The sequence below is a fragment of the Sinocyclocheilus grahami genome, unplaced genomic scaffold (genome assembly GCF_001515645.1).
Source record: "Sinocyclocheilus grahami isolate Dianchi unplaced genomic scaffold, SAMN03320097.WGS_v1.1 scaffold766.1, whole genome shotgun sequence".
Classification (NCBI taxonomy): domain Eukaryota; kingdom Metazoa; phylum Chordata; class Actinopteri; order Cypriniformes; family Cyprinidae; genus Sinocyclocheilus; species Sinocyclocheilus grahami.
In genome coordinates, this window is record NW_015505945.1 from 214,525 (window position 1) to 237,600 (window position 23,076).

A 23,076-nucleotide genomic window follows, 5' to 3' on the forward strand; every position below is an offset into this window, starting at 1 on the left:
CTCATTCAAAAAACATTCATGCAAACCAATGTCTGCTGTTAGGAAAATGGGGTAAACAAGACTGGTCATTATTCCCTGCGTCTGGGCAAACCACTGTACTGGCACAAATGATAAGGTATCATGTTGTGCTGTTCAGCAACAGAGAGAAAATATCATCTGTCCTCACTGACAACAGCTCCATAGACCTTAATCAAGGCAGAGACCACATTTAAAATGACATGGATTAAAAAGCTGTAAGTGAGAGACCGTCTGTTCAATAGATATGATAAGGTTCCTTAAAGGGTTAGTTCACCCAAAAATGAAAAATTAGCCCATAAATTACTCACCCTCAAGTCATCCTAGGTGTATATGACTTTCTTCTTTCAGACGAATCCAGTCGGAGTTATATTAAAAATAGTCTTTGATCTTTCAAGCTGTTTAATGCCACTCAGCGGGTGTTGCATCCATCAGTCCAAAAGAAGTTAAATAAAAAGCACCCATCCATTAAAAAAAAAGTGTCTCACACAGCTCCGGGGGGTGAACAAAGGCTTCCTGTAGCGAATCGATGCGTTTTTGTAAGAAAAATATCCATATTCAAAATATAATTATCACTTTAATGTAGCTTGCTCCAACAGTTGTACACGGAAGCAGCTCCGGGCGGATGACGTATGAGGTTGGCTTTGCACATGTGCCGGTGAGTCTCGTGAAAAAAGGAGCAAAGGAAGCATAGTTTCCTTACTTTAGCAAAGGAAAACCAGTCTGCTCTTGGCTTATATCGAAATCCTCCGACATTCGTCTTTACAAATCCTCGTTTTGTACTTCTAATTAGTGACCGTTGTTTTGTTTTGATCTCTCCGCTGCGCTTCCGCGTTCGTCACTTCTGAGCGGCGCATGTGCAAAGCTGACCTCATACGTCATCCGCCCGGAGCTGCTTCTGTGTAGTGTTAAAGTGATTATTACGTTTTGAATATGGATATTTTTCTTACAAAAACGCATCGATTCACTACAGGAGGCCTTTGTTCACCCCCCGGAGCCGTGTGACACACTTCTTTTGGACTGATGCATGCAACACCCGCTGAGTGGCATTAAACAGCTTAAAAGATCAAAGACCATTTTTAATATAACTCCGACTGGATTCGTCTGAAAGAAGAAAGTCATATACACCAAGGATGACTTGAGGGTGAGTAATTTATGGGCTAATTTATTTTTGGGTGAACTAACCCTTTAAGATCTAAGGTCACGTCTAACTTTCACAACTCCTGTGTCTCTAATTCATGTAGAAATTTATTTTCAGTTGCTATCTTTCAAAACCTAGTGAAGCGCCCACAGAGGCAGAATGCTAAGGCATCCCTCGTGAAAAAGAAATACTCTTTAGCATACGTCTCAAAAGAAGAAAAAGAAGTGGAAGCTAAATTGCATGTTAATTGCATTTAAAAAGGCAATGTATCGTAATTTAACTGTATATTAAACGCAATTAGTTGCTTTTAGAATTAGAAGTGTGCTTAAATGTTTTGAATGTTCACCAATGTATTAAATGTGCACATGTAGTGTACTTCAAATCTTAAAAGTGTATTTTTAAAAAATATGTTAATGAAACAAAAAGGCCACTTAATTGTAAGTGAAGAAACTATACTTTCATGACTTTTTCTTAACACACTTAAGTACACAATAGTGCACTTTATAATAATGTTGAATTTAATTTTGATTTGCTTTAAAGTACATTTTAAATCATTGTTTTAATAATATTTTGTTGGGCTTTAAAGCACAGTTTTGATGTGTTGACTAACACTAAAGCACATGTAAAATACTTGATTATAATATTAACTGTGATGTTATTCAATATTACATTTAAAGTTAACATTTTAAATGCACTAAATTGCAACTTCATTACAAATGTGTAATTAGAAATATATTTAAATACATGACATTCAAGTTTCAATAGAAACATTAACATTAAAGTACAGTAATGTATATTTTACTTTGCCATAAATGCTTGTCAGTACATTTGGCAATACACTTTAACCATATTTCAAAGACAATATAAATAATTATGAAATATATAGTAAGTCCTACTGTAATATAGTAAGTCCTAATTACATTATTTCTGTAAGGTAATTGCATTTAATATATATTTATATTAGTATACTATAATAATTTTTCATTTAATTGCAATTAACATTCAACTAAGTTTTTTGAAAACATTCAGTTCGCACTTAAGTATATTCTTTTAAAGTACATTAGGCCTATTTAAATAATAGCAAGTACAACAAGGAAACCTTGTTTACATTTGCATAAAATTTAACATGGCATCTAGGACTGACCTTTGTGTGTGGCTAAATCTTATTTGAGGACACTGTACATGTTTTCAGCACATCTAGATGTTGTGTTGTATCTATATCTTTTGCATAGACTGAGCACATGTGACTGTGTCTTGTCTAGTGTAGAAATGAAGAACAACCCGGCTCTCCAGCGTAGCCTTGTTCCCCTTCTGCAGCCACAACAAAGTATATTCATCTTGAGACAAAAAACCGTCCTGCTCTTTTTCATGTGTTGCTGTCACTGCTTTCAGGTGTGTGCGTGTGTGTGCACCCTGTGCTCCTGCTGCCATGTTGAGTTGCGTTTCTCGCTGCATGCACAGGGGGAGTGAGGACTTTAAGTGACCCCGGGCTCCAGAGCTTCCCGCTGTCACACATGAGGAGGCAGACACTGCCAAAATGCAGCATATCTGAAGTGAACAGTGCTCTTAATGGCTTACATAAGGCTTTGTGTCCCTCTACAAAGTAACTCCCCACCAGTGCTGGGAAGTAACTAAAGGCTACTTTTTCCAACGAGTAGAGATACAATTATGTATTGCATGTGAAGCTTTACAGCCAAGAGAACTGATCAAACAAGCACGCCTAAAACGTTTACTATTGCTCTCAAATAAAGCAGTGGGAAGTCCAAATAAGTGAACTGGTTCGTGCAAATGAATCATGTAAAACAGTGGTGCCCAAGCTTTTTACTACAAAGGACCACAATTCAAATTGAACTGAGAGCTGTGTGCCAAAAGTAAATGTTGCATTATATCAAAATATATTATGGGGGGGGGATTATGTATAGTCTCTACATTTCAATGCAAAAAAAAAAAAGGTTTTCTAATTTTATAGGGAAAAATGCTGGTTATTATTGACACCCTAATTGCTATCATCATTGCTTTCTACCATATAACTGCTCTGATTGCAAAATACTAAAGTCTAGCAAAATTTTAAGCTTGTAGTGTAGCTAAAAGGGTAACTTTAAATTGATTAATGGCGGCTTCAAAGTAGCTCTCCCAACACTGCTCCTCATAATTATTATTTGTGCCCTCAAATAACACTATTATGCATATAGAAATTCAGATTATGGCCATGAAATCTGTCCAACCTTTTCCCTGAGGCTGAGGACCTCTCCCTCTAGGTAGTGCTGCTCATCTTTGGCCTGCTCAAGCTCCAGCTCCTTCCCTTTCAGCTCTTCCTGGAGCCGAAGCAGTTGCTGTGGAGACAAACAGCATTGTGAACAACAGAAAGCAGATGGCTGGAACAATAAGCAGCATGTGGGGCTGTGTGGTGCCCTCATAAACAAACACCACATAAACATCACCGAACAGAAAACAACAAAGATAATAAAGCGGAGGTGGGATGGTGAGGTTGACTGAGTCAGACTTTTATGTCTGTTCAAAAGTTCATGTGGTCAGCTTTTTGTAGCATGTATCGAAAGGAAATGGATAAGAATGGAATTTTAAAATGAAGAGTTTTATGTTTCCTTTTATCCCTAATTCTCCAAGGGGCACGTAACATACAATAACAATAATAATGGTGTGCAGTACTCACAAACAACAACAACATCCATTCTCACACTTTTCATGATTTAATCTTTTCCAGGTTCATAAAATACAATCCTGTTCTTCATTTAGCTTGTTCAATGTCCTGCTTCACTTAGAAATACACTGTTCAAACATTTCAGGTCGGTAAGATTTTGTCAAAATACAGGTAAAACTCTAATATTGTGAAATATTATTACAAGTTTAAAGAACTGTAATTTATTCCTGTGACGCAAAGCTGAATTTTCAGGATCATTACTGCAGTCTTCAGTGTCACATGATCCTTCAGAAATCATTCTAATATGCTGATTTCATGCTTGAAAAACATTTCTTATTATCAGGGTTGCAAACAGATGTGCTGCTTAATATTTGTAAAAAAAAAAATCTTACTATATAGGGACACTACTGTGTCTGTGATTATGTCTTTAATCACATACACAGTAGTGTATGTGATTAAAGACATAAAATAAGTTTAAAACTAAAACTTAAAAGTTAGTGTAATGAAAAAGTTATCCATCCATTAAATTAAATAACAACAGTCCACTGCACTCTATATAATTCTAAACATAATCTTTCTCTCTGGATACTCAAAAGGATACTCATTTCTTACATTAGTATTGATCTTGTACATAAAAGCCTTTAAAGCAACTGTACAATGTAAAATGAGCGAGACAGAGAGAGGGAGAGAGAGCTCATCGGAGCCTGTGCTAATGGCTGCTCTATGACAGTCTGCGTCATCGAGAACACTGTGTCCAATCAGCATTTAAGCTGAACTGACAGCTAATTAATGGAGGTGTGAGTGTTTGTGTTCCAGATGGAGCGCTGACGTGAGAGCATACTGAGCACTTACGCACTGAACTTTTGCGTATGTTTGAATGTGTCAAAAGAGTTTCTAGACACTTATTTAGGTTGTTCATGTGATGATGTGATCTTTCTGAGTGGACTGTGTGTGAAGTTATTTTGATGATTCTTTAGACATCGGACAAACATGTCCCACAACTTTACCTGTGATTTTTAAATAACACCATAAAGAAAAGGTTTTGATCTAATTGGTCACTTGATGAGTCATGAGTCCGGCTCAATGACTGTACAATAATATCAAACATGCTGCATGTTGTTGGATAGTCAGCAGTGTTAGCAGGAAGTTGATTCGTTGAGGCTGTTAACGCCCACCCGCTGAGAGACTCTCTGATTCACCCACAACAATAAATATATACATTACCATTCCAAGATTTAAAAAAAAAAAGAAATTCATATTTCTATTCAGCAAGAAAGCATTAAATTGATCAAAAGTGACAGGAAAGACATTAATAATGTACTGTAACAAAAGAGGGTGTTTTCAGGATTGCTAATAAGAAATGTTTCTTGAGCAGTAATGCAGAATATTAGACTGATTTCTGAAGGATCATGTGACACTGAAGACTGGAGTAATGACGCTGAAAATTCAGCTTCGCATCACAGCAATAAATTACATTTTTAAATTATATTCAAATAGAAAACAGTTGTAAACAATATTACACGATTATATTAGCGAACACACATTTTCTACTTGTCTGTGTAAGCCGCACCACACGGATATGTTTTCTACGTTTATTTACGCTTTGATTTGAATGAAAACAGCGTATCCGTGTGGTGTGGCTGATACAGAACAACATATGCAGTTTGCGTTCAGTGGATACTCTTCAAAATGGCACTACGGTGACACGGAGGAGACAAATTGTTGAATAAAGTCGTTATTTTTGTTTTCTTTGCGTTCAAAAAGTATTTTCGTCGCTTCATAAAATTCAGATTGAACCACTGATGGCAGATGGACTATTCTGATGATATCTTTCATATTTTTTTGGGCCTTGACAGTGTAATTTACTTGGCAGTCAATGGGACAGTCACAAGCCTCCCAGTTTTCATCCAGAATATCTTAAATTGTGTTCCGAAGATGATCGAAGCGGTCTTTTACGGGTTTGGAACGGCATGGGGGTAAGTGATTAATGACTAAATTTTCATTTTAGGGTGGAGTAACCCTTTAACTAAGAGTTTTCACACAATAAACTCGAAATTTGCTGCTTATTGATAGCAAGTAAGTCAGTTACTGTAGTAGTTATGTTTAGGTATTGGGTATGATTAAGGGATCTAGAATATGGCCATGCATTAATATGCGCTTTATAAGTACTAATATGCAGCCAATAAGCTGGTAATATGCACGCTAATAAGCAACTAGTTAATGGTGAATAGTGTTCCCTAATATAAGTGTTACTTCTGAACAGTAGTGTAGGTTATGACTAAAAATCAGCTGCAAAATCAGCTGAAAAATCAGCTATCGGGCTGCCGGCCTGAGGCTGAACCCTCTGACGTCTGTTTTACCTGTTGCATATTCTGCATGGTCTGCTGCAGAAAGTGCAGCTGTTGTTCTTGCGTGTGATCCTCCTCGGTACGGTACATCTTGCCCTGCTCCTTCTTCAGCAGCTCCACCTCGTTCCTGTAAGCGTCCAGCTGCCAGCGCAGACTGTCGTTTTCCTCCCGCAGAGCACACGTCTGTGCAGACAGCACTGCTCTCAGACAGGAAGGAAGAGAGAGGGACAGGACGTGAGCCACTTTTGTGCCTGGTAGACCTCATAGATCTCCTTGACTCAGCTGGTGGGACCTGACTGAGCTGGTTAACTGTCTTTGCTTAAACAAGCTGACCAGATTAACCACCTTAAAGTGTTTCTCACTGACTTTTTTTTCTTCTAGTAGGGTGCAACATATGATCTGTTACTTAATCTACCATGCATCATATAGGACAAGCTCTAATATCAATCTGTCTGGTTGAATCAGCATATACGTGGCAGGCTTTAGAGCAAGTGTTATGATTCAGAGGCGAAATCGATGGTGAAGTTTGCATAACAACTTGGTCACGGTGCTGATTCTCTGCTGTGTGAACAGAGAATCTCAACTATTAGATGTTCCTTCCTGCCACTGAAAATACTTCTTTTATTGAGCCAGAGCGTGTGTGATCTGACAGGTTGTGAAATATCGCTGAGCTCAGAATCCCGACACTTTCTGCCGCCGTTCTCTGCCGAAGCAATATCATTCATAATCATATTTGCTGTAGGATACATGCAGGAAGGAGAGTGTAATCACTCATGTTGATATCTCAGCACAAATGCTGTTGTACTCAAGGTTATCTGAAGGATGTGATCGCTCTGTTCAAATAAAGCTAATAAATACAAGTGGTCACGGAGGAGATGATTTGATTAGAGACTATCAGGGTCATTGTGTTTGGCATTAAACCAAGGTTGTTGTTTTTTTTTCATTAAATCAAGGAATGATTGGGAATTACTATTAACTTGATACTTTACAGTCACTATCTGGAGATGGACTTTTCCTGATGGACCAGTCGACTGACACTTTACAAAAGTTCTATTCATTAGTTAATCTGTTAGGTATTATGAACTAACGATGAATAATTATTTACAGTGTTTTATCTTAATTTATGAATATTGCATAAAACATGTCCCTACAGGACCAGGGCTGCACTCACTCTACATGTCCATCTTACATTCACTGATCATGTACATGTGTTTCAATGCTTTGCAAATGAAAAGTGCTTTGGTTTGTAATGTTTAGCTGGCAGACATAAATGATGTATTATTAAAACGATGTGAAACTGTGATAGCCTTGAAAACATCAGTTAAAATTATTTTAAAATGATAAACAATTCAGGTTTGCATCATATGCAAACCTCTTCCAGCATTGTGTTACATTATGGCTGTAACTTTCCCAGTATTGTTGCAAATTAAATAAATAATGTGATTGAGGGCTGGTAGGAAAAATACAGATTTTTTTAAATTATTTATTCATGAATTATGATTTATTTAAACACTACCCTTCAAAAATTTGATATCAGTAAGATTTTTTGAAAGAATATGATATTTCTATTCTGAAAGGATGCATTAAATTGATCAAATGACAGTATTAGACTTATGTTATTATAACAAATAAATTCAAATGTAAAGTTTCAAATAAATGCTGTTCTTTTGAACTTTAAATTCATCAAATAATACTGAAAAAAAAACCACTTTCATACTTAGTTTCCACACTTCATTAAGTGCTAAATTTTTGACTAATAATTATAAGAACATTTTATTAGCAGCAAATCAGCATATTAGAATGATCTCTGAAGCAAAATTACTGAATACTTTAGTAATGGCTGCTGAAAATTCAGCTTTGCGTCATAGAAATAAATTACGTTTATATTATATTCAAATAATAAAATTGCTATTTTAAATTGCAATAATATTTCACAATATTACTGTACTTTACTGTACTGTTTTGATCAAATAAATGCAGCCTTTATGAGCACAGGAGTTTTCCTTCAAAAACATTAAAAAAAACTTGAATCCTTACCCCACTTTTGAACAGTAGTGTATGCATTTGTTTATTTTTTGTTAAATCTTAAACTTTTGGCCTAGCAGACAAAAAAACAATATTGTTAATTAAATGTAATTATGTGGGCACTGAGCAAAGGTCTCTGTGGCACTGCATTACACGTTCCTCTTATCCTCCAATTAACAGTGACCTTTATTGAAGGTTTATTGTTAATTTTAATTGTGCTGTACAGTCACAAACAGTGAATACAGTGGGTACGGAAAGTATTCAGACCCCCTTAAATTTTTCACTCTTTGTTATATTGCAGCCATTTGCGAAAATCATTTAAGTTCATTTTTTTTCCTCATTAATGTACACACAGCACCCCATATTGACAGAAAAACACAGAATTGTTGACATTTTTGCAGATTTATTAAAAAAGAAAAACTGAAATATCACATGGTCCTAAGTATTCAGACCCTTTGCTGTGACACTCATATATTTAACTCAGGTGCTGTCCATTTCTTCTGATCATCCTTGAGATGGTTCTACACCTTCATTTGAGTCCAGCTGTGTTTGATTATACTGATTGGACTTGATTAGGAAAGCCACACACCTGTCTATGTAAGACCTTACAGCTCACAGTGCATGTCAGAGCAAATGAGAATCATGAGGTCAAAGGAACTGCCTGAAGAGCTCAGAGACAGAATTGTGGCAAAGCACAGGTCTGATGAGACCAAGATAGAACTTTTTGGCCTTAATTCTAAGTGGTATTTGTGGAGAAAACCAGGCACTGCTCATCACCTGTCCAATACAGTCCCAACATTGAAGCATGGTGGTGGCAGCATCATGTTGTGGGGGTGTTTTTCAGCTGCAGGGACAGGACGACTGGTTGCAATCGAGGGAAAGATCGTACAGGGATACAGGGATCCTGCAAGTACAGGGATATCCTGGACGAAAACCTTCTCCAGAGTGCTCAGGACCTCAGACTGGGCCGAAGGTTTACCTTCCAACAAGACAATGACCCTAAGCACACAGCTAAAATAACGAAGGAGTGGCTTCACAACAACTCTGTGACTGTTCTTGAATGGCCCAGCCAGAGCCCTGACTTAAACCCAATTGAGCATCTCTGGAGAGACCTAAAAATGGCTGTCCACCAACGTTTACCATCCAACCTGACAGAACTGGAGAGGATCTGCAAGGAGGAATGGCAGAGGATCCCCAAATCCAGGTGTGAAAAACTTGTTGCATCTTTCCCAAAAAGACTCATGGCTGTATTAGATCAAAAGGGTGCTTCTACTAAATACTGAGCAAAGGGTCTGAATACTTAGGACCATGTGATATTTCAGTTTTTCTTTTTTAATAAATCTGCAAAAATGTCAACGATTCTGTGTTTTTCTGTCAATATGGGGTGCTGTGCGTACATTAATGAGGAAAAAAAATTAACTTAAATGATTTTAGCAAATGGCTGCAATATAAGAAAGAGTGAAAAATTTAAGGGGGTCTGAATACTTTCCGTACCCACTGTATAAACTAGATGTTAGGCCATCAAATCTAGGGTTGTTTATTAGGCACAGTCAGTCCCTGCCTCCAGTATCCTAATGAATCATGATTATGATAATCAGCGGCTGATCACAGGCCTACCCGTGTCCTCCATTCTCATCTTTTTGCAGGGGTTTTCCTCCAAGTCTTCATCTGACATCTCCATTTCCTCTTCTCTTCGAATTCCCATAATATCTTCACTGTGAGCATTTCTGAGCTCCTAATGGAGCACAATACAGAAATCAAACAAACACACACACACACACACACACACACACACACACATCCCATTACTGGCTTCTGTCCGAGACCTTGAATGATTAAAGATTACATTTTGCACACATTAACATTTCCTCTGCTCTGAGTGATTCGACAAGGACACACTTTTATACTTTCACTTGCTGTGTAAATGTGGCAGTAACATATGTGACAATCACACATACCGATGAAATGTTTTTCTGCAATTCTACTCTAATAATACTCTAATTTAACCTGGAAACTTTTGACAGGATGAAAAAATAGGCAATGACTTGGCAAACACAGGCCCTGGTGATTGATTCCATAACTTAAAAATACAACCCAGAGGGAAAACCGAGGCTCTGCTGTCTCTGTGCCGTGCAATAGTGAAAGTTCATTTGTCTAGGTCTGAAAATGGAGCGTAAAAATCACATTACACAAACTTCCAAGCCCACTGATCTTCTGATAGCCATTATAGGGATCAGCACAAAGGACATTTAATGCCACCACTGTGAAATCTTGCAGATCTGACTCTATAAAGGGAGCGCATTTGAGCTTTGCTTTATCTGTGATTGAGTACATTTTATTCTAGCACTGTGTTGCCTGATCTTTCATCTGTTTCTTGAAAGCTATAGTATCAGAGGAATACAGGTCGAGTTCTGGCTCGTTTCTGATATCACATTTCTCTCCAATTCTCACAATTTCGTTTTACAAGGTTCCCACACCTTTTGACCAAAGAAAATCCATTACTTTTCCAGTGGCGTTTCCAGTCATTCTGGAAAAATCAATAAAGTTGTTATAATTTCTTTCATAAAGACTGCATTCACAAAGAGCCATTTCTGGCCAACAAAATAAGGGAGACTGAGGCTAGTTGTCGCTCTGTCACAAGGCTGTAATAATATGTTTTGAGTCAGAAGCTCAAAGTTTTTTTATTTCTTTTCCAGCAGTGATTGTGTATGTTGGTTTAAAAGCTGTGTTAAATTAAAATATATGAATATATAACTTTTCACAGGGGTGGCATCTTAACTGGCTTTCACTTCTCACAGCACCAAAGACTCTGCCACAACACTGATGTCTTACCTCTTGGCGACTGTGAACTGAAATGGAATCCTTTCATAGACTTGACTTAAAGCAATTAATCAATACAGTCAGTGTATTTCTAAGATTAGGTTTCGGGCCTCACATCACTGCTCATGATATACAGTCATGGAAAAAGTCAGATGGCTGGAGGTAAGACTGCTGCTGGAGTCTAGCACCAGTGAGGGGTTTCAGGGTTCATTGAGTATTCTGTTTGCACTAACATCAATTTTGCATACTGGTGACATTCCATATTATGAATATGGAAATTCCATATTGTGCATTCCAGAGAATTCAGGGGTTTCTATGCAAAGATGCATACAGGCACATTGTAAGTTAACACGCACCTCACTTTTCCTTCCTCATAGAGACCTAATTCTTAATTCTTAGAGTTATTAACAATTAATTCAGGCTAATCACTCATGAGCATCATTATAATCCTGCCAGTATCTGTTGCCATGGCAGCAACGGAGGTTCTTTCTAGGTGGCAATTTCAAAGAGAGCTCTGCTGCACGAAAGAGCAGAGGCTAGAAAACAGGGATGTTTTTTGCTGTGTGAGGGTCCACAAGTCTGTACAATGAAAAGCACAAGATACACTGCCATATAAACAGCTGCCGTGTCAGTGTACCATCTAGAGAAGGGGTCTCAAACTACATTACCTGGGGGCCACCAGCCAGGTGGTGTTCTCCTTCAGAGAACAAGCATTTTTACAACACACAAATTTGAAATATGTATAATAAATATAGTATATATCGGTGCAATACTTTGGCTTTTAAATATATTAAGGCCAGACTATAGTGAAAATGGATTTGTAATGACAAATCTTGGCCCATAGTTTGAGACCCCTGATGTAGAGTCAGCATGACAAAAGGGGAGAAGGAATACCAACCTCACTCTGCTTTCGCCAAATGTCTATGTTCTTGCGCTGCGCTTTTGAGAAATGGTCCCATGCCTTTTGCCTGGTGGCAGCGGTGAACACAGCCGTAATCTGCTCAACTTTGGTGGGTAAGGAAGTCAGACAAGACAAGCCATTTATGTAGAGCTCAGCATCTGTGCCAGCAGTCAGACACATCAGGACCCTCGCGACACTTCTCTGAGAGGCCCCTGATCATGTCTGTTGTACTTACATCTCATTAGCTGCTGTTTCAGTTCCTTAGGACTGAGGTAGGCAACAGTCTACAATGATGGATTTGCTGGAGAAGTGCTAAAAAAGTACTGAGTGTTTGATGTCAAACATTGAATGAGGATTTAGCTCAAAATGGGTTCCTGTGCAGTTTTTTATGTTTGCATTACATGTTGGATTTGCATTAGGATTGAGATTTGGACCAATTGTAAACTGTTGCCTGCTATTTATTAATTTGACCAAGTCTACTGTTCAGTAAACAATTAAACAATCATCTTCTTTTCTACAACTGGTGTAATTCTAAGATACATTCTCTTAGTACTTCATGCACATATGGTGCAAAGTGTCTTTGTGTAACTACTGTCAAGCTATCAATTACAAATCTCCATCACACATATTCATTCAAGCAAATTGCATTTCTTAACTCTTTGTTTGAGTGGGGATATTGGCTTCTCACCTGTCCGGGCTGCAAAAAAAGATGAGTGAATCTGATGTTGGCCTACCTTAAAGTTAAGATGAACATCTCCACATCTGCTATATGGTCTGAGTGCTTCCACTGAGACTGTACTTACCCAGGGCTCTTCTATGGGCTATGGCTACAGTGACACTGACATAGGCAGCTAGGTCTCAATGCAGTCATATCTCCTAGTGTACATTTGTATATTGTATATCTGCAGTGAAGTCTTGTGAACTGTAGCATAGATCATTGAATCTGATTAGACCACTAGCATCTCACTCAAAAATGACCAAAGAGATCCTACATTTTTCCTATTTAAAACTTGACTCTTCTGTAGTTACATCGTGTACTAAGACCGACGGAAAATGAAAAGTTGCGATATGGCTAGGAACTATACTCTCATTCCGGTGTAATAATCAAGGAACTTTGCTGCCGTCTCATGGGTGCAGCAGGCGCAATGATATTACGCAGCGCCTGAAAATAGGCTTATTGGAAGATACCTAGCTGGGGACTATTTTCAGGCGCTGCGTAATATCATTGCGGTCATTTTTGACCCAGATGCTAATGGTCTAATCAGATTCAATGATCTATGCTAAGCTCCTGCTGAAAGTGCTACCACCAGACCCGGAGATCGGCTGAATGGATTCGAAAATGGTAAAACTCAACTGTTTAACTCTAGGGGAGTTGGAAAATTAGCCTATTTTCAAAAATAGTGGAGTGTTCCTTTAAAATCTAATGGTACCATTCACGCACGGTTCTGTTTCAACTTTGCTAAGCCTGTGCAGCCCTCTAAAAAGGACACAGCATAAAAATTATTACATAGTTCTGATCTCTGTGAATACAATCAGAGACAATGATAACTTTCATTAGCCACACAATTTCTGTTTCTATTGAAATGACTGGATTTAGAACATGATATGTCATGTTCAAAGGTGAATGTGATGCAGCTTAAGATGGATTTTGTCTCAGTGCATCACAGCATTATTTTCTTAACAAAGGATAAATGTGTTGGCTTTTCTAATGTATACCTTTTATAAACTCTCTTCATAGAAAGCTCACTTATGATGCCTTAAAATTCTGCCTATGTAGGCAGCTTTCTAGATTTTGGAACAGAGCTCGCCTGTTACAGTTAGGGGCAGTGTAACGTATATGGTGTTCTGGACATACAAATACACTTCTACTGACAATACAGTCATATCAAGATGAGCGAGAAAAGTCCAACAATCAGATCAGAGACTGAGCCCACTTAAGGACGACTATATCATCTTGGTCGGTACAAAGGATGAGTGGTTGTCATGGCAACACTAGATGAAAATCTCATAGTAACCAGTTGGGATACAAACAGTGAAGGCAGGAGGTATCTTACATTGTGTGAGAATGGCAAGCAGGGAATTCTTAAAGTGTTCTTTGGCCAGCTCCATCTCCTCCTCGTGCTGAGCTTTCTCGTTCATTAGGCGCCGCACGTGGCTGTTTGCTGACTGGATCATGGAGTAGAAATGATTCGCCGTGCGCCGGTTCACTTCGCCTCTGTCAATCCATGTGAACAGCACTGCCGTTGCGTCGCTGAACTTGTTGTCATCTGGAGAAATGAATGAGGAAAACTGTCATTTTTACTTCAACTAATTATGACAGAGACTGCTGTGACACTTACTTTTTGCGGGCTTGACAAAGTCAGCATACAGTTCAAACGACCTTACTTGAGAGCACATTTTTTAACTGAAAAGCTTTCAATTTACATATAAACTCTTAAAAATAAAGGTTCTCTATTGGTATCTCTGGTTTAAGAATCTTTAACATCTGTGGAACCTTTGCTTTGAACAAAAGGTCTTTACAGTAGAAAATGTTCTTTAGATTATTAAAGGGGTCATATGATGTTGCTAAAAAGAACATTATTTGGTGTATTTGGTGTAATGAAATGTGTTTTTTTTACCTTAAACCGCATAAACACATTATTTTCCACATACTGTACATTATTGTTTCTCCTCTATGCCCCGCCTTTCTGAAACGTGTCGATTTTTACAAAGCTCATCGGTCTGAAAAGTGAGGTGTGCTCTGATTGGCCAGCTATCCAGTGCGTTGTGATTGGCCGAATACCTCAAGCGTGTGACGGAAATGTTACACCCCTTACCATACTGTGATGCCGTGTCCCGGCCGGAGCAACGAGACATAAACATTAAAACCCATTAAAAACGAGGCATTTGTTGCATCCAGTGGGGACATAATTACGGATTATAATGATTTATGAGCCCGGTCTCATGAAAATGCGTATAAATAGTGCGCTAAATAAAAACGAAAACTCGTGGTATTGATACGCAAAAATAGACTTTGGCGTGCATATGATACACATGTGTTTGGCGTGCATATAATACGCAGTTTTCGTGTGCATATGATTTGAAATTTGATGGCGTGCATATGATACGCAGTTTTCGCGTACATATGATACGCATCTACCCCTCAACCCTAAACCTACCCATCGCGTAGCATATACACGCCAAAATCCATTTTTGTGTATCAATACGACGAGTTTTCGTTTTTATTTGGCGTACTATTTATACACACTTTCATGAGATCGGGTTGTGATTTATACTGTCTTTTTACATGTAGCATATCGCACCGCGTAAACATAAAACCATGTCTGCATTTGTGATCGGAGAAATGACAAACAACAAGCGCTACTCTATACTGCTCAAAACTCGTGTTTGAATCGTCAGTGGCAAATTCTTTAAATATGAAAACGTACTTACAGTCTGTGAGTCAGAACAGCCGGCATTGTAGTCTACTCTACCAGGATCAGGGAAACAGTCCTCCATAAAATGTGCTGCCCACATCTGAATATTTGGGTTGAACTGTTCTGGAACAGTGTTGTAAATACAACTTAACCACTGATTTCTAGTCGTGTCCTCTTTTGGAAGGCCAAACAAAGTAGTTTTGCTTTCGCAAATAAACACACAGCGTCTTCACAACATGGCAGCGGCTGTGGCAGCAACATTAAAGTTATGCCTTCTGTCTTTGCGTGAACATTTGGGCGGCGTTATGCAAATCTTCCCACATAGTGATGTAGATATGTGGGGGGGTGTTTAAACGAGGCGTTTTAGGAGGGCGTGGACGAGTCTTAACTTTTATAGAGAATATCTCTTTGGGTTTGAGACTTTAGTCTTTGCAACTTTAGGGATCTTATCTATTCACGAACAGCTTGTAACACTCCAAAGAGAAAGGACAACTTGAAATTGCATCATATGACCCCTTTAAAATGATCTTCACATTAGGATAATAGTAAAATAGATAATGGGAAAATAGCTAATTTAAGAACTTTTTACAGAAAGGTTGTTGGGGAACATAAATAGTTCTTCAGTTGCATCGCTACGATATGTGTGCTAAACTTGTTACAGACCTTGAGTCTCATATCAAATATGCTCTCAAATATATAAAATCTGGAACTATGGTGCAGGTTGGCTGACAATAAGTCGGCATGAAATGGACATTATTTTCTATTACATCTTAAATTATCTTATTATGAACAATTGATCCATATATTTAATTTTTGACAGACTTCTCTCTGAAGACATAGCTGGGCTGTTCCAATCAGTTATTTCACTTAAACCAGATCAGATCTCCATCCAATCAACAACCAATGCATAGAACAATGTTTTTGATAATCTGTTTCACTATATGTCACAACACTGTATGTGCAACTTTAAATGTCACTGATTTTATATGTACATTTTCCACAGTTTTTCATATAAAGCTATTATATGGCTTTAGAAGACTGAAATATAGTTCTGAAGTTATATGTACTACTGTTATAGTGCTTGGAACAATATGAGGCTGCTTAAATATATATTTTCAAGATACCTTTCAGGCTGTTCTTGTTTTAGTCTTACAGTTTTCCTCTAATGAACGGTTAAATAAAATCATGTATTGATGGAATGTTCAAAGAATATTCAAAATCCAACAGTTCAAAATTCAGTTTTTACTGTATCTCCTGTATTTCCATTCCTACTGTATATCCTGTCTAGTAACCACACCAGCAGGTTCCTATAGCAACCACTAGAACACCCTAGCAACATAGTTTTAAAATTCTAATCTATCCTCAAACTACATAAGGCCTACATACCCTTCACACTTCAAAATCTCTCTTCCTGAGATTTCACATTATACAACCCTTATAACCTTCAAACTCTGAATCTCTTTCCAAAACCTTCACAAAACACATTACTGCACTTTCAGACAAGACTTGTCTTGACAAACTTTACTTTTCAAGATATTACATTTTAAGAGCTAAATTTACATGATTTAGTTTTGCCACCTCTAATTACAGGTGCAGTATTGAGAGGAAAAGAAATGATAGGGAGATCGGGATTGGACCCTACGGCTCTAACTTTAGAGCCTAATTTAAAGATTCTTTCCCTGCATTGTCTTTTTCTATTGGACATCAGTGTGTTCAGTCACGGCTCGTGAATCAGTAACTAACCCTGCATTTTTCCTGTCTAAACATGACGTGTAATTTCAGCCTGAGTAGCTGAGACACGAGGCATTGAGTGTGGCCTCTCCCAAGCTTCAGTAATCTGCTCCCTGTGGACCTGTGTGAAATACATTACTGAAATTGGAAGAATAATTGAATTTTGCCACAAAGTCAGTGCAGTAGGGCTGGCAGTAAATTTGATCCCTCCCTTAATGAGATCCTGTGTGCAGAATCAACATCATTCCCTGCGTCTGTGCACTTTTTCACCAGACTGTTATTGCTTCATCTCACCACAGTATAACCGATTTCAAGAATGACATCAGGAGAGATGTATCAATTATACTGAACCTCCATATTCCAGGTCCTTAAAATATGTGCTCGACTCATTTAATTTGAATTTTAGATTTGATATCCGTTTTAGTCCTTTTTTCAATTAAATAGATGTTAGGGACTCTGAGCGTTTGAGATCAAGAGCAGGTATGTTATTAAGGTGGCACTCAAACTTCCCAGCTAATTAAAGGAAATTGAATTCTCCCAACCCTCAGGCAAAAATGTCATCTGACGAGAATAAAAATCATTTCCACAGTCAAATGAGCTTGCTCTGCCAATCTCACGTCTAATGAGAGCCTCCACAAGCAATGCAAATGTGAAATCGCCACACGCTCCCTCAAAATTCCCAGCATTCAGTCATCTGACCTCTCCGTAACTCTGACACTATGTAAGCCGCCACGCTACTGCCAATTCAGTCAGCGTCAGTTATGGTCGGGAAATTAGCTTTGATTTAAACATCGCTCATATTAATTTTTCCATGAAAGCTTAATGTGGCAATGAGCATTTACTTGCAAGAAAGCATTAACCAGGGGCTGTTTGAAAGAATAGCATTAAAGTGTTTCCAAATGCAAGAGACAGAAAGCAGCAATGGATAGAATTAAGAGTCAATATGTTAAAAAAGAGCTGAAGAACGGCCAGATTTGAGGATGAGGGAAACGGTGCATTTATATTAAAAAGGTTCTTTTTAATGTACATCTACACTCTTACACTACGGTATTTTTTTAAAAATGTTTGGTCTTCTAGCAAATCAATTCTGTAAAAAAAACACTTTATATTACTTGTCCACTATAACTGTCTAATACGGTGTATACTGTACATACATCACATTTAGATTACATTTAGTCATTTAGCAAACGCTTTTATCCAAAGCGACTTACAAATGAGGACAATAGAAGCAATCAAAACTAACAAAAGAGCAACAATATGTAAGTGCAAATGACAAGTCTCCGTTAGCCTAACGCAGTACACGTAGCAAGGTATTTATATACATACATACATACATACATACAAACCCAATTCCAAAAAAGTTGGGACACTGTACAAATTGTGAGTAAAAAAGGAATGGAATAATTTACAAATCTCATAAACTTATATTTTATTCACAATAGAATATAGATAACATATCAAATGTTGAAAGTGAGACATTTTGAAATGTCATGCCAAATATTGGCTCATTTTGGGCTTTCCTAATCAAGTCCAGTCAGTATAATCAAACACAGCTGGATTCAAATGAAGGTGTAGAACCATCTCAAGGATGATCAGAAGAAATGGACAGCACCTGAGTTAAATATATGAGTGTCACAGCAAAGGGTCTGAATACTTAGGACCATGTGATATTTCAGTTTTTCTTTTTTAATAAATCTGCAAAAATGTCAACAATTCTGTGTTTTTCTGTCAATATGGTGTGCTGTGTGTACATTAATGAGGAAAAAAACTTAACTTGAATGATTTTAGCAAATGGCTGCAATATTGTTAAGAGTGAAAATTTTAAGGGGGTCTGAATACTTTCCGTACCCACTGTATATATATATACACACACACACATGCATCACAAGTGAACTCTTCCTTTTTTGTTCTTTATTTCTGAAACATAATTTCCATAATGTCATTTTCTGTTACATTTAAGAACATTATATGTGTATTCTCTGACAGAAATTTCATTTTAAACATCTGTGAAATAAAATGGCAACTCTGGCTAAAGCTAATTTCATAGCTACATTTTATGAATGCTAAATACACAAAATGTTAAATCATTGTGTGACCTTATGGACATTTTTGTCTTTTTCAGTTTTGTTTTTTTAGATAATTTTGCCTGTGTTAATGCCAACTTCATAAATTTTGGCACAGGTGTTTTTTTATTGGAATTGTAATATTTCACCCTCGTTTCCTTTAATGCATCTATTTTACACTAGGTACTAAAAATAGTTCCTCTCAGGACCTTAAGGACAAAAATGTCCTCATTGAAACCCATTAATAGGCTTTCATTCTGTTGTCAATTCTCATTTTTACAATTTTTTACTAGATGGTGTCATTTTTTCAAGTTTGGCATATAAAGCAAATACTCGCTTTATTCCTGTTTTCTGCTTATGCATATTATAGAGTCAATTGGATAAATTATGCAGCTATAATTGTGTTGGTATGTTGGTATGGATGTCAGAGTGTGGTTTGTATGTGTGTCCTAAATACAATTTTTGTGTGTTCGTGAGTGCGCACCTGTAATGTTTGAGAGAGAGAAATTATACTCTATTGAGAATCACAAATCCCACCACTGTGTATGCCAGTGGAGCTTTGCTGGAATCTAATTGGAAAATTTTGGTACTGCACCCAAACAAAATCTTACTAAAAGCTCATTTTTTGAGATATCAAAACTTGTTTAGATTTATGGCTTTGATTTTCTATCAATTTTTGAGTTCAAAATGTTTTATAAAATATATATTTTATATAAAAAATTGCTCATAAATCATTTTCATAAACTTAAACCTCTATAACTTTTTTGGTTTCAGTTTATTTAACATTAACAATAATCTGTCAAGGGTCTTCTTTAAAATGAGACCAACCTTAAGTCTGTACTCCCAAGCTTACATTTTTTATGACAGTTTTTTGACATAGACATTTTTGTCCTCTATGAACCTATGACCAATTGTCAAAAAATGCTTTAAAGGACAACATTTTTACTTACAATTTGGAAATAATGTCATAAGTAGTTTACAGAATAAAACAAAATTACGTTTTACCCAAACATATTACTATAAATCATAAATCCAGAAAAACTTCAAGAATTTTCTCAAAGTTTTTTCCAGAGCTGTATATAGTTTTATAGATTTTTACTAGATGCTGTTTTTCGTAAAATGTAATAATGTCTATTTTTTATGTAATAAAACTAAAAATAAATAACTGGGTAACGCAATAAAATCTATACATAAAAATTAGAATAATAATAATAATAAAAATTAGTTGCACAAATGTGTCACGAATCTGGTCTATAAACTTCCGTTCACTCACCAACAGAGGTCACCCGCTCTCCACACTCGACTCTCACACTACACAGACTGTTACACTACATTTCCCTTGCTCCATTGCACTAATCACAAGCTCACCTGAAACCAATCATACACAGCTGCTACCAATAACACACACTATATAAATCACTCTTCTAGCCGTAGCTACTTTACAGAGCAAATTCCCGGTCTAGTTCATAGTCTAGTCTAGTCTAGTCTAGTCTTGCCTTGCCTTGCCTTGCCTTGCCTGTTTTCCTGTGTGAAGATATTTGCCTGTGTATTTCGGATTGCCCTGTCGTCTTGCCATTTGGACTCAGTTTGCCCCTGTCTGGGCTATTGTTTGGGTGTACGGATCACCCCTTTTGTCAAGCCCTCTGGATTCTGTTCGCCGATCGAAGACCCACACTTGTCCTAGGATTACTCTTTGTCTTGCCTGTGTTGTACCTGTTTGCCATTGCTTGACCCATGCCTGTTATATGACCACGTCTTGGAAATAAACCCTTGCATATGGATCCGCACGTCTCACGGATGATATGGATCCGCACGTCTCACGGATGTGCCTAAAAAACATCTTGAACACAAATTCCAATGTTCATTTGCATTCTGCTGATGCTTAAACAGGTGCATAATATCATAGCATAATTGCTTGAGTTTAAACAGGTTTTGCTGAAGAGGCAATTGGATGTCAGTCATGAGCAGAACTGTGCCAGACACCAGAACTCTTCTAGCCGTAGCTACTTTACAGAGCAAATTCCCGGTCTAGTTCATAGTCTAGTCTAGTCTAGTCTAGTCTAGTCTAGTCTTGCCTTGCCTTGCCTTGCCTTGCCTGTTTTCCTGTGTGAAGATATTTGCCTGTGTATTTCGGATTGCCCTATCGTCTTGCCATTTGGACTCAGTTTGCCCCTGTCTGGGCTATTGTTTGTGTGTACGGATCACCCCTTTTGTCAAGCCCTCTGGATTCTGTTCGCCGATCGAAGACCCACACTTGTCCTAGGATTACTCTTTGTCTTGCCTGTGTTGTACCTGTTTGCCATTGCTTGACCCATGCCTGTTATATGACCACGTCTTGGAAATAAACCCTTGCATATGGATCCGCACGTCTCACGGATGATATGGATCCGCACGTCTCACGGATGTGCCTAAAAAACATCTTGAACACAAATTCCAATGTTCATTTGCATTCTGCTGATGCTTAAACAGGTGCATAATATCATAGCATAATTGCTTGAGTTTAAACAGGTTTTGCTGAAGAGGCAATTGGATGTCAGTCATGAGCAGAACTGTGCCAGACACCAGAATACTGTGGCCCCATCTGAGATGTTTTGTCTGTTGCCTCCTGGGCTCAATAAACATGAGAACATACAGACAGAGCTGGGGATGCGACACGCAGGGAGAATGGGAAGTGCTTGACATGGGAAGTGCTGTGATTGCTGATGAGGTGGAGGCTGCAGTCAAGTCCCCATCATCAAAATAAAAGCAGTCTATCCAGAGGGAAAAGAGCTCAGAGAGGCATGGAAACCACTGCAGCCAGCACAACTCAACCATCACTACCTTCCTGGAGCCGCTAGCTGTAATCAAATCACAGCATGGGAAAACAGCTGTCAGCCAGGAACCAGCTCTGAAATTAAAACTTGAAAGGTGACGTTACAAATATGTGTGAATGTCAAAGGGGTGTGATGGATTGGCGTAACTCTGAGGTGGAAACACAGCATGCACACAGCCTTGAAAATGATCCATTATATTGAAATTTTGACATATTGCATGAGCGTTCAAATCTCTCTAGATTCAGAAATAAACATGGTCAAATATTTTAAACCTCACAGTAACTATTCTTGTCTGTGAAAACAGTAGGAGATCTGCAGAATAATTACAGCCAATCCCTGAGCAATGTTGCTGAAGCAACACTTACAAACCCCTAAAAAAAAAAATCAGTCCCCTAACAAAACAAAACAAAACAAAAAACTCAGTCCCCTACCATAACAAAACAAAAACCAAAGCAAAAAAAAACTGTCCCCTAATAACAAAAAATCAAAGCAAAAAATCTGTCCCTTAACGAAACAAAAACCAAAGCATATAAGTCCCTTAACACAACAAGACAAGATAAAAGAGAAAAAAAGTCTCCTACAAACAAAAAATAAACAAAACATAAAAAATCTGCTTCCTAACAAAATAAAACAAAGCAAAACAACAAAATAAAATAAATAAAACAAAACAAAAAAAATCAGTCCCCTAACAAAAAAAATTAAAACATATATATATATACACACACAGTATATATACAGGTGCATCTCAATAAATTAGAATGTTGTGGAAAAGTTCATTCAAAATCAAAGCAAAAAATTTGTCCCTTAACGAAACAAAAACCAAAGCATATAAGTCCCTTAACACAACAAGACAAGATAAAAGAGAAAAAAAGTCTCCTACAAACAAAAAATAAACAAAACATAAAAAATCTGCTTCCTAACAAAATAAAACAAAGCAAAACAACAAAATAAAATAAATAAAACAAAACAAAAAAAATCAGTCCCCTAACAAAAAAAATTAAAACATATATATATATACACACACAGTATATATACAGGTGCATCTCAATAAATTAGAATGTTGTGGAAAAGTTCATTTATTTCAGTAATTCAACTCAAATTGTGAAACTTGTGTATTAAATAAATTCAATGCACGCAGACTGAA

General features: G+C 37.4%; 1 protein-coding gene across 1 annotated transcript in view; it reads right to left on the bottom strand.

Moving 5' to 3' along the window:
- The window catches only part of LOC107561323 (ecto-NOX disulfide-thiol exchanger 1-like), a 95,093-nt gene that overhangs the window by 5,695 nt on the left and 66,322 nt on the right, over positions 1 to 23,076 (bottom strand). Inside the window, exons 6-10 of the mRNA XM_016245745.1 lie at positions 13,964 to 14,176; positions 11,907 to 12,013; positions 9,806 to 9,923; positions 6,176 to 6,360; positions 3,382 to 3,489 (exon numbers count right to left, since the gene is read on the bottom strand). Coding sequence (XP_016101231.1) covers positions 3,382 to 3,489; positions 6,176 to 6,360; positions 9,806 to 9,923; positions 11,907 to 12,013; positions 13,964 to 14,176 — 731 coding nt within the window. The remainder of the gene's footprint in view (positions 1 to 3,381; positions 3,490 to 6,175; positions 6,361 to 9,805; positions 9,924 to 11,906; positions 12,014 to 13,963; positions 14,177 to 23,076) is intronic.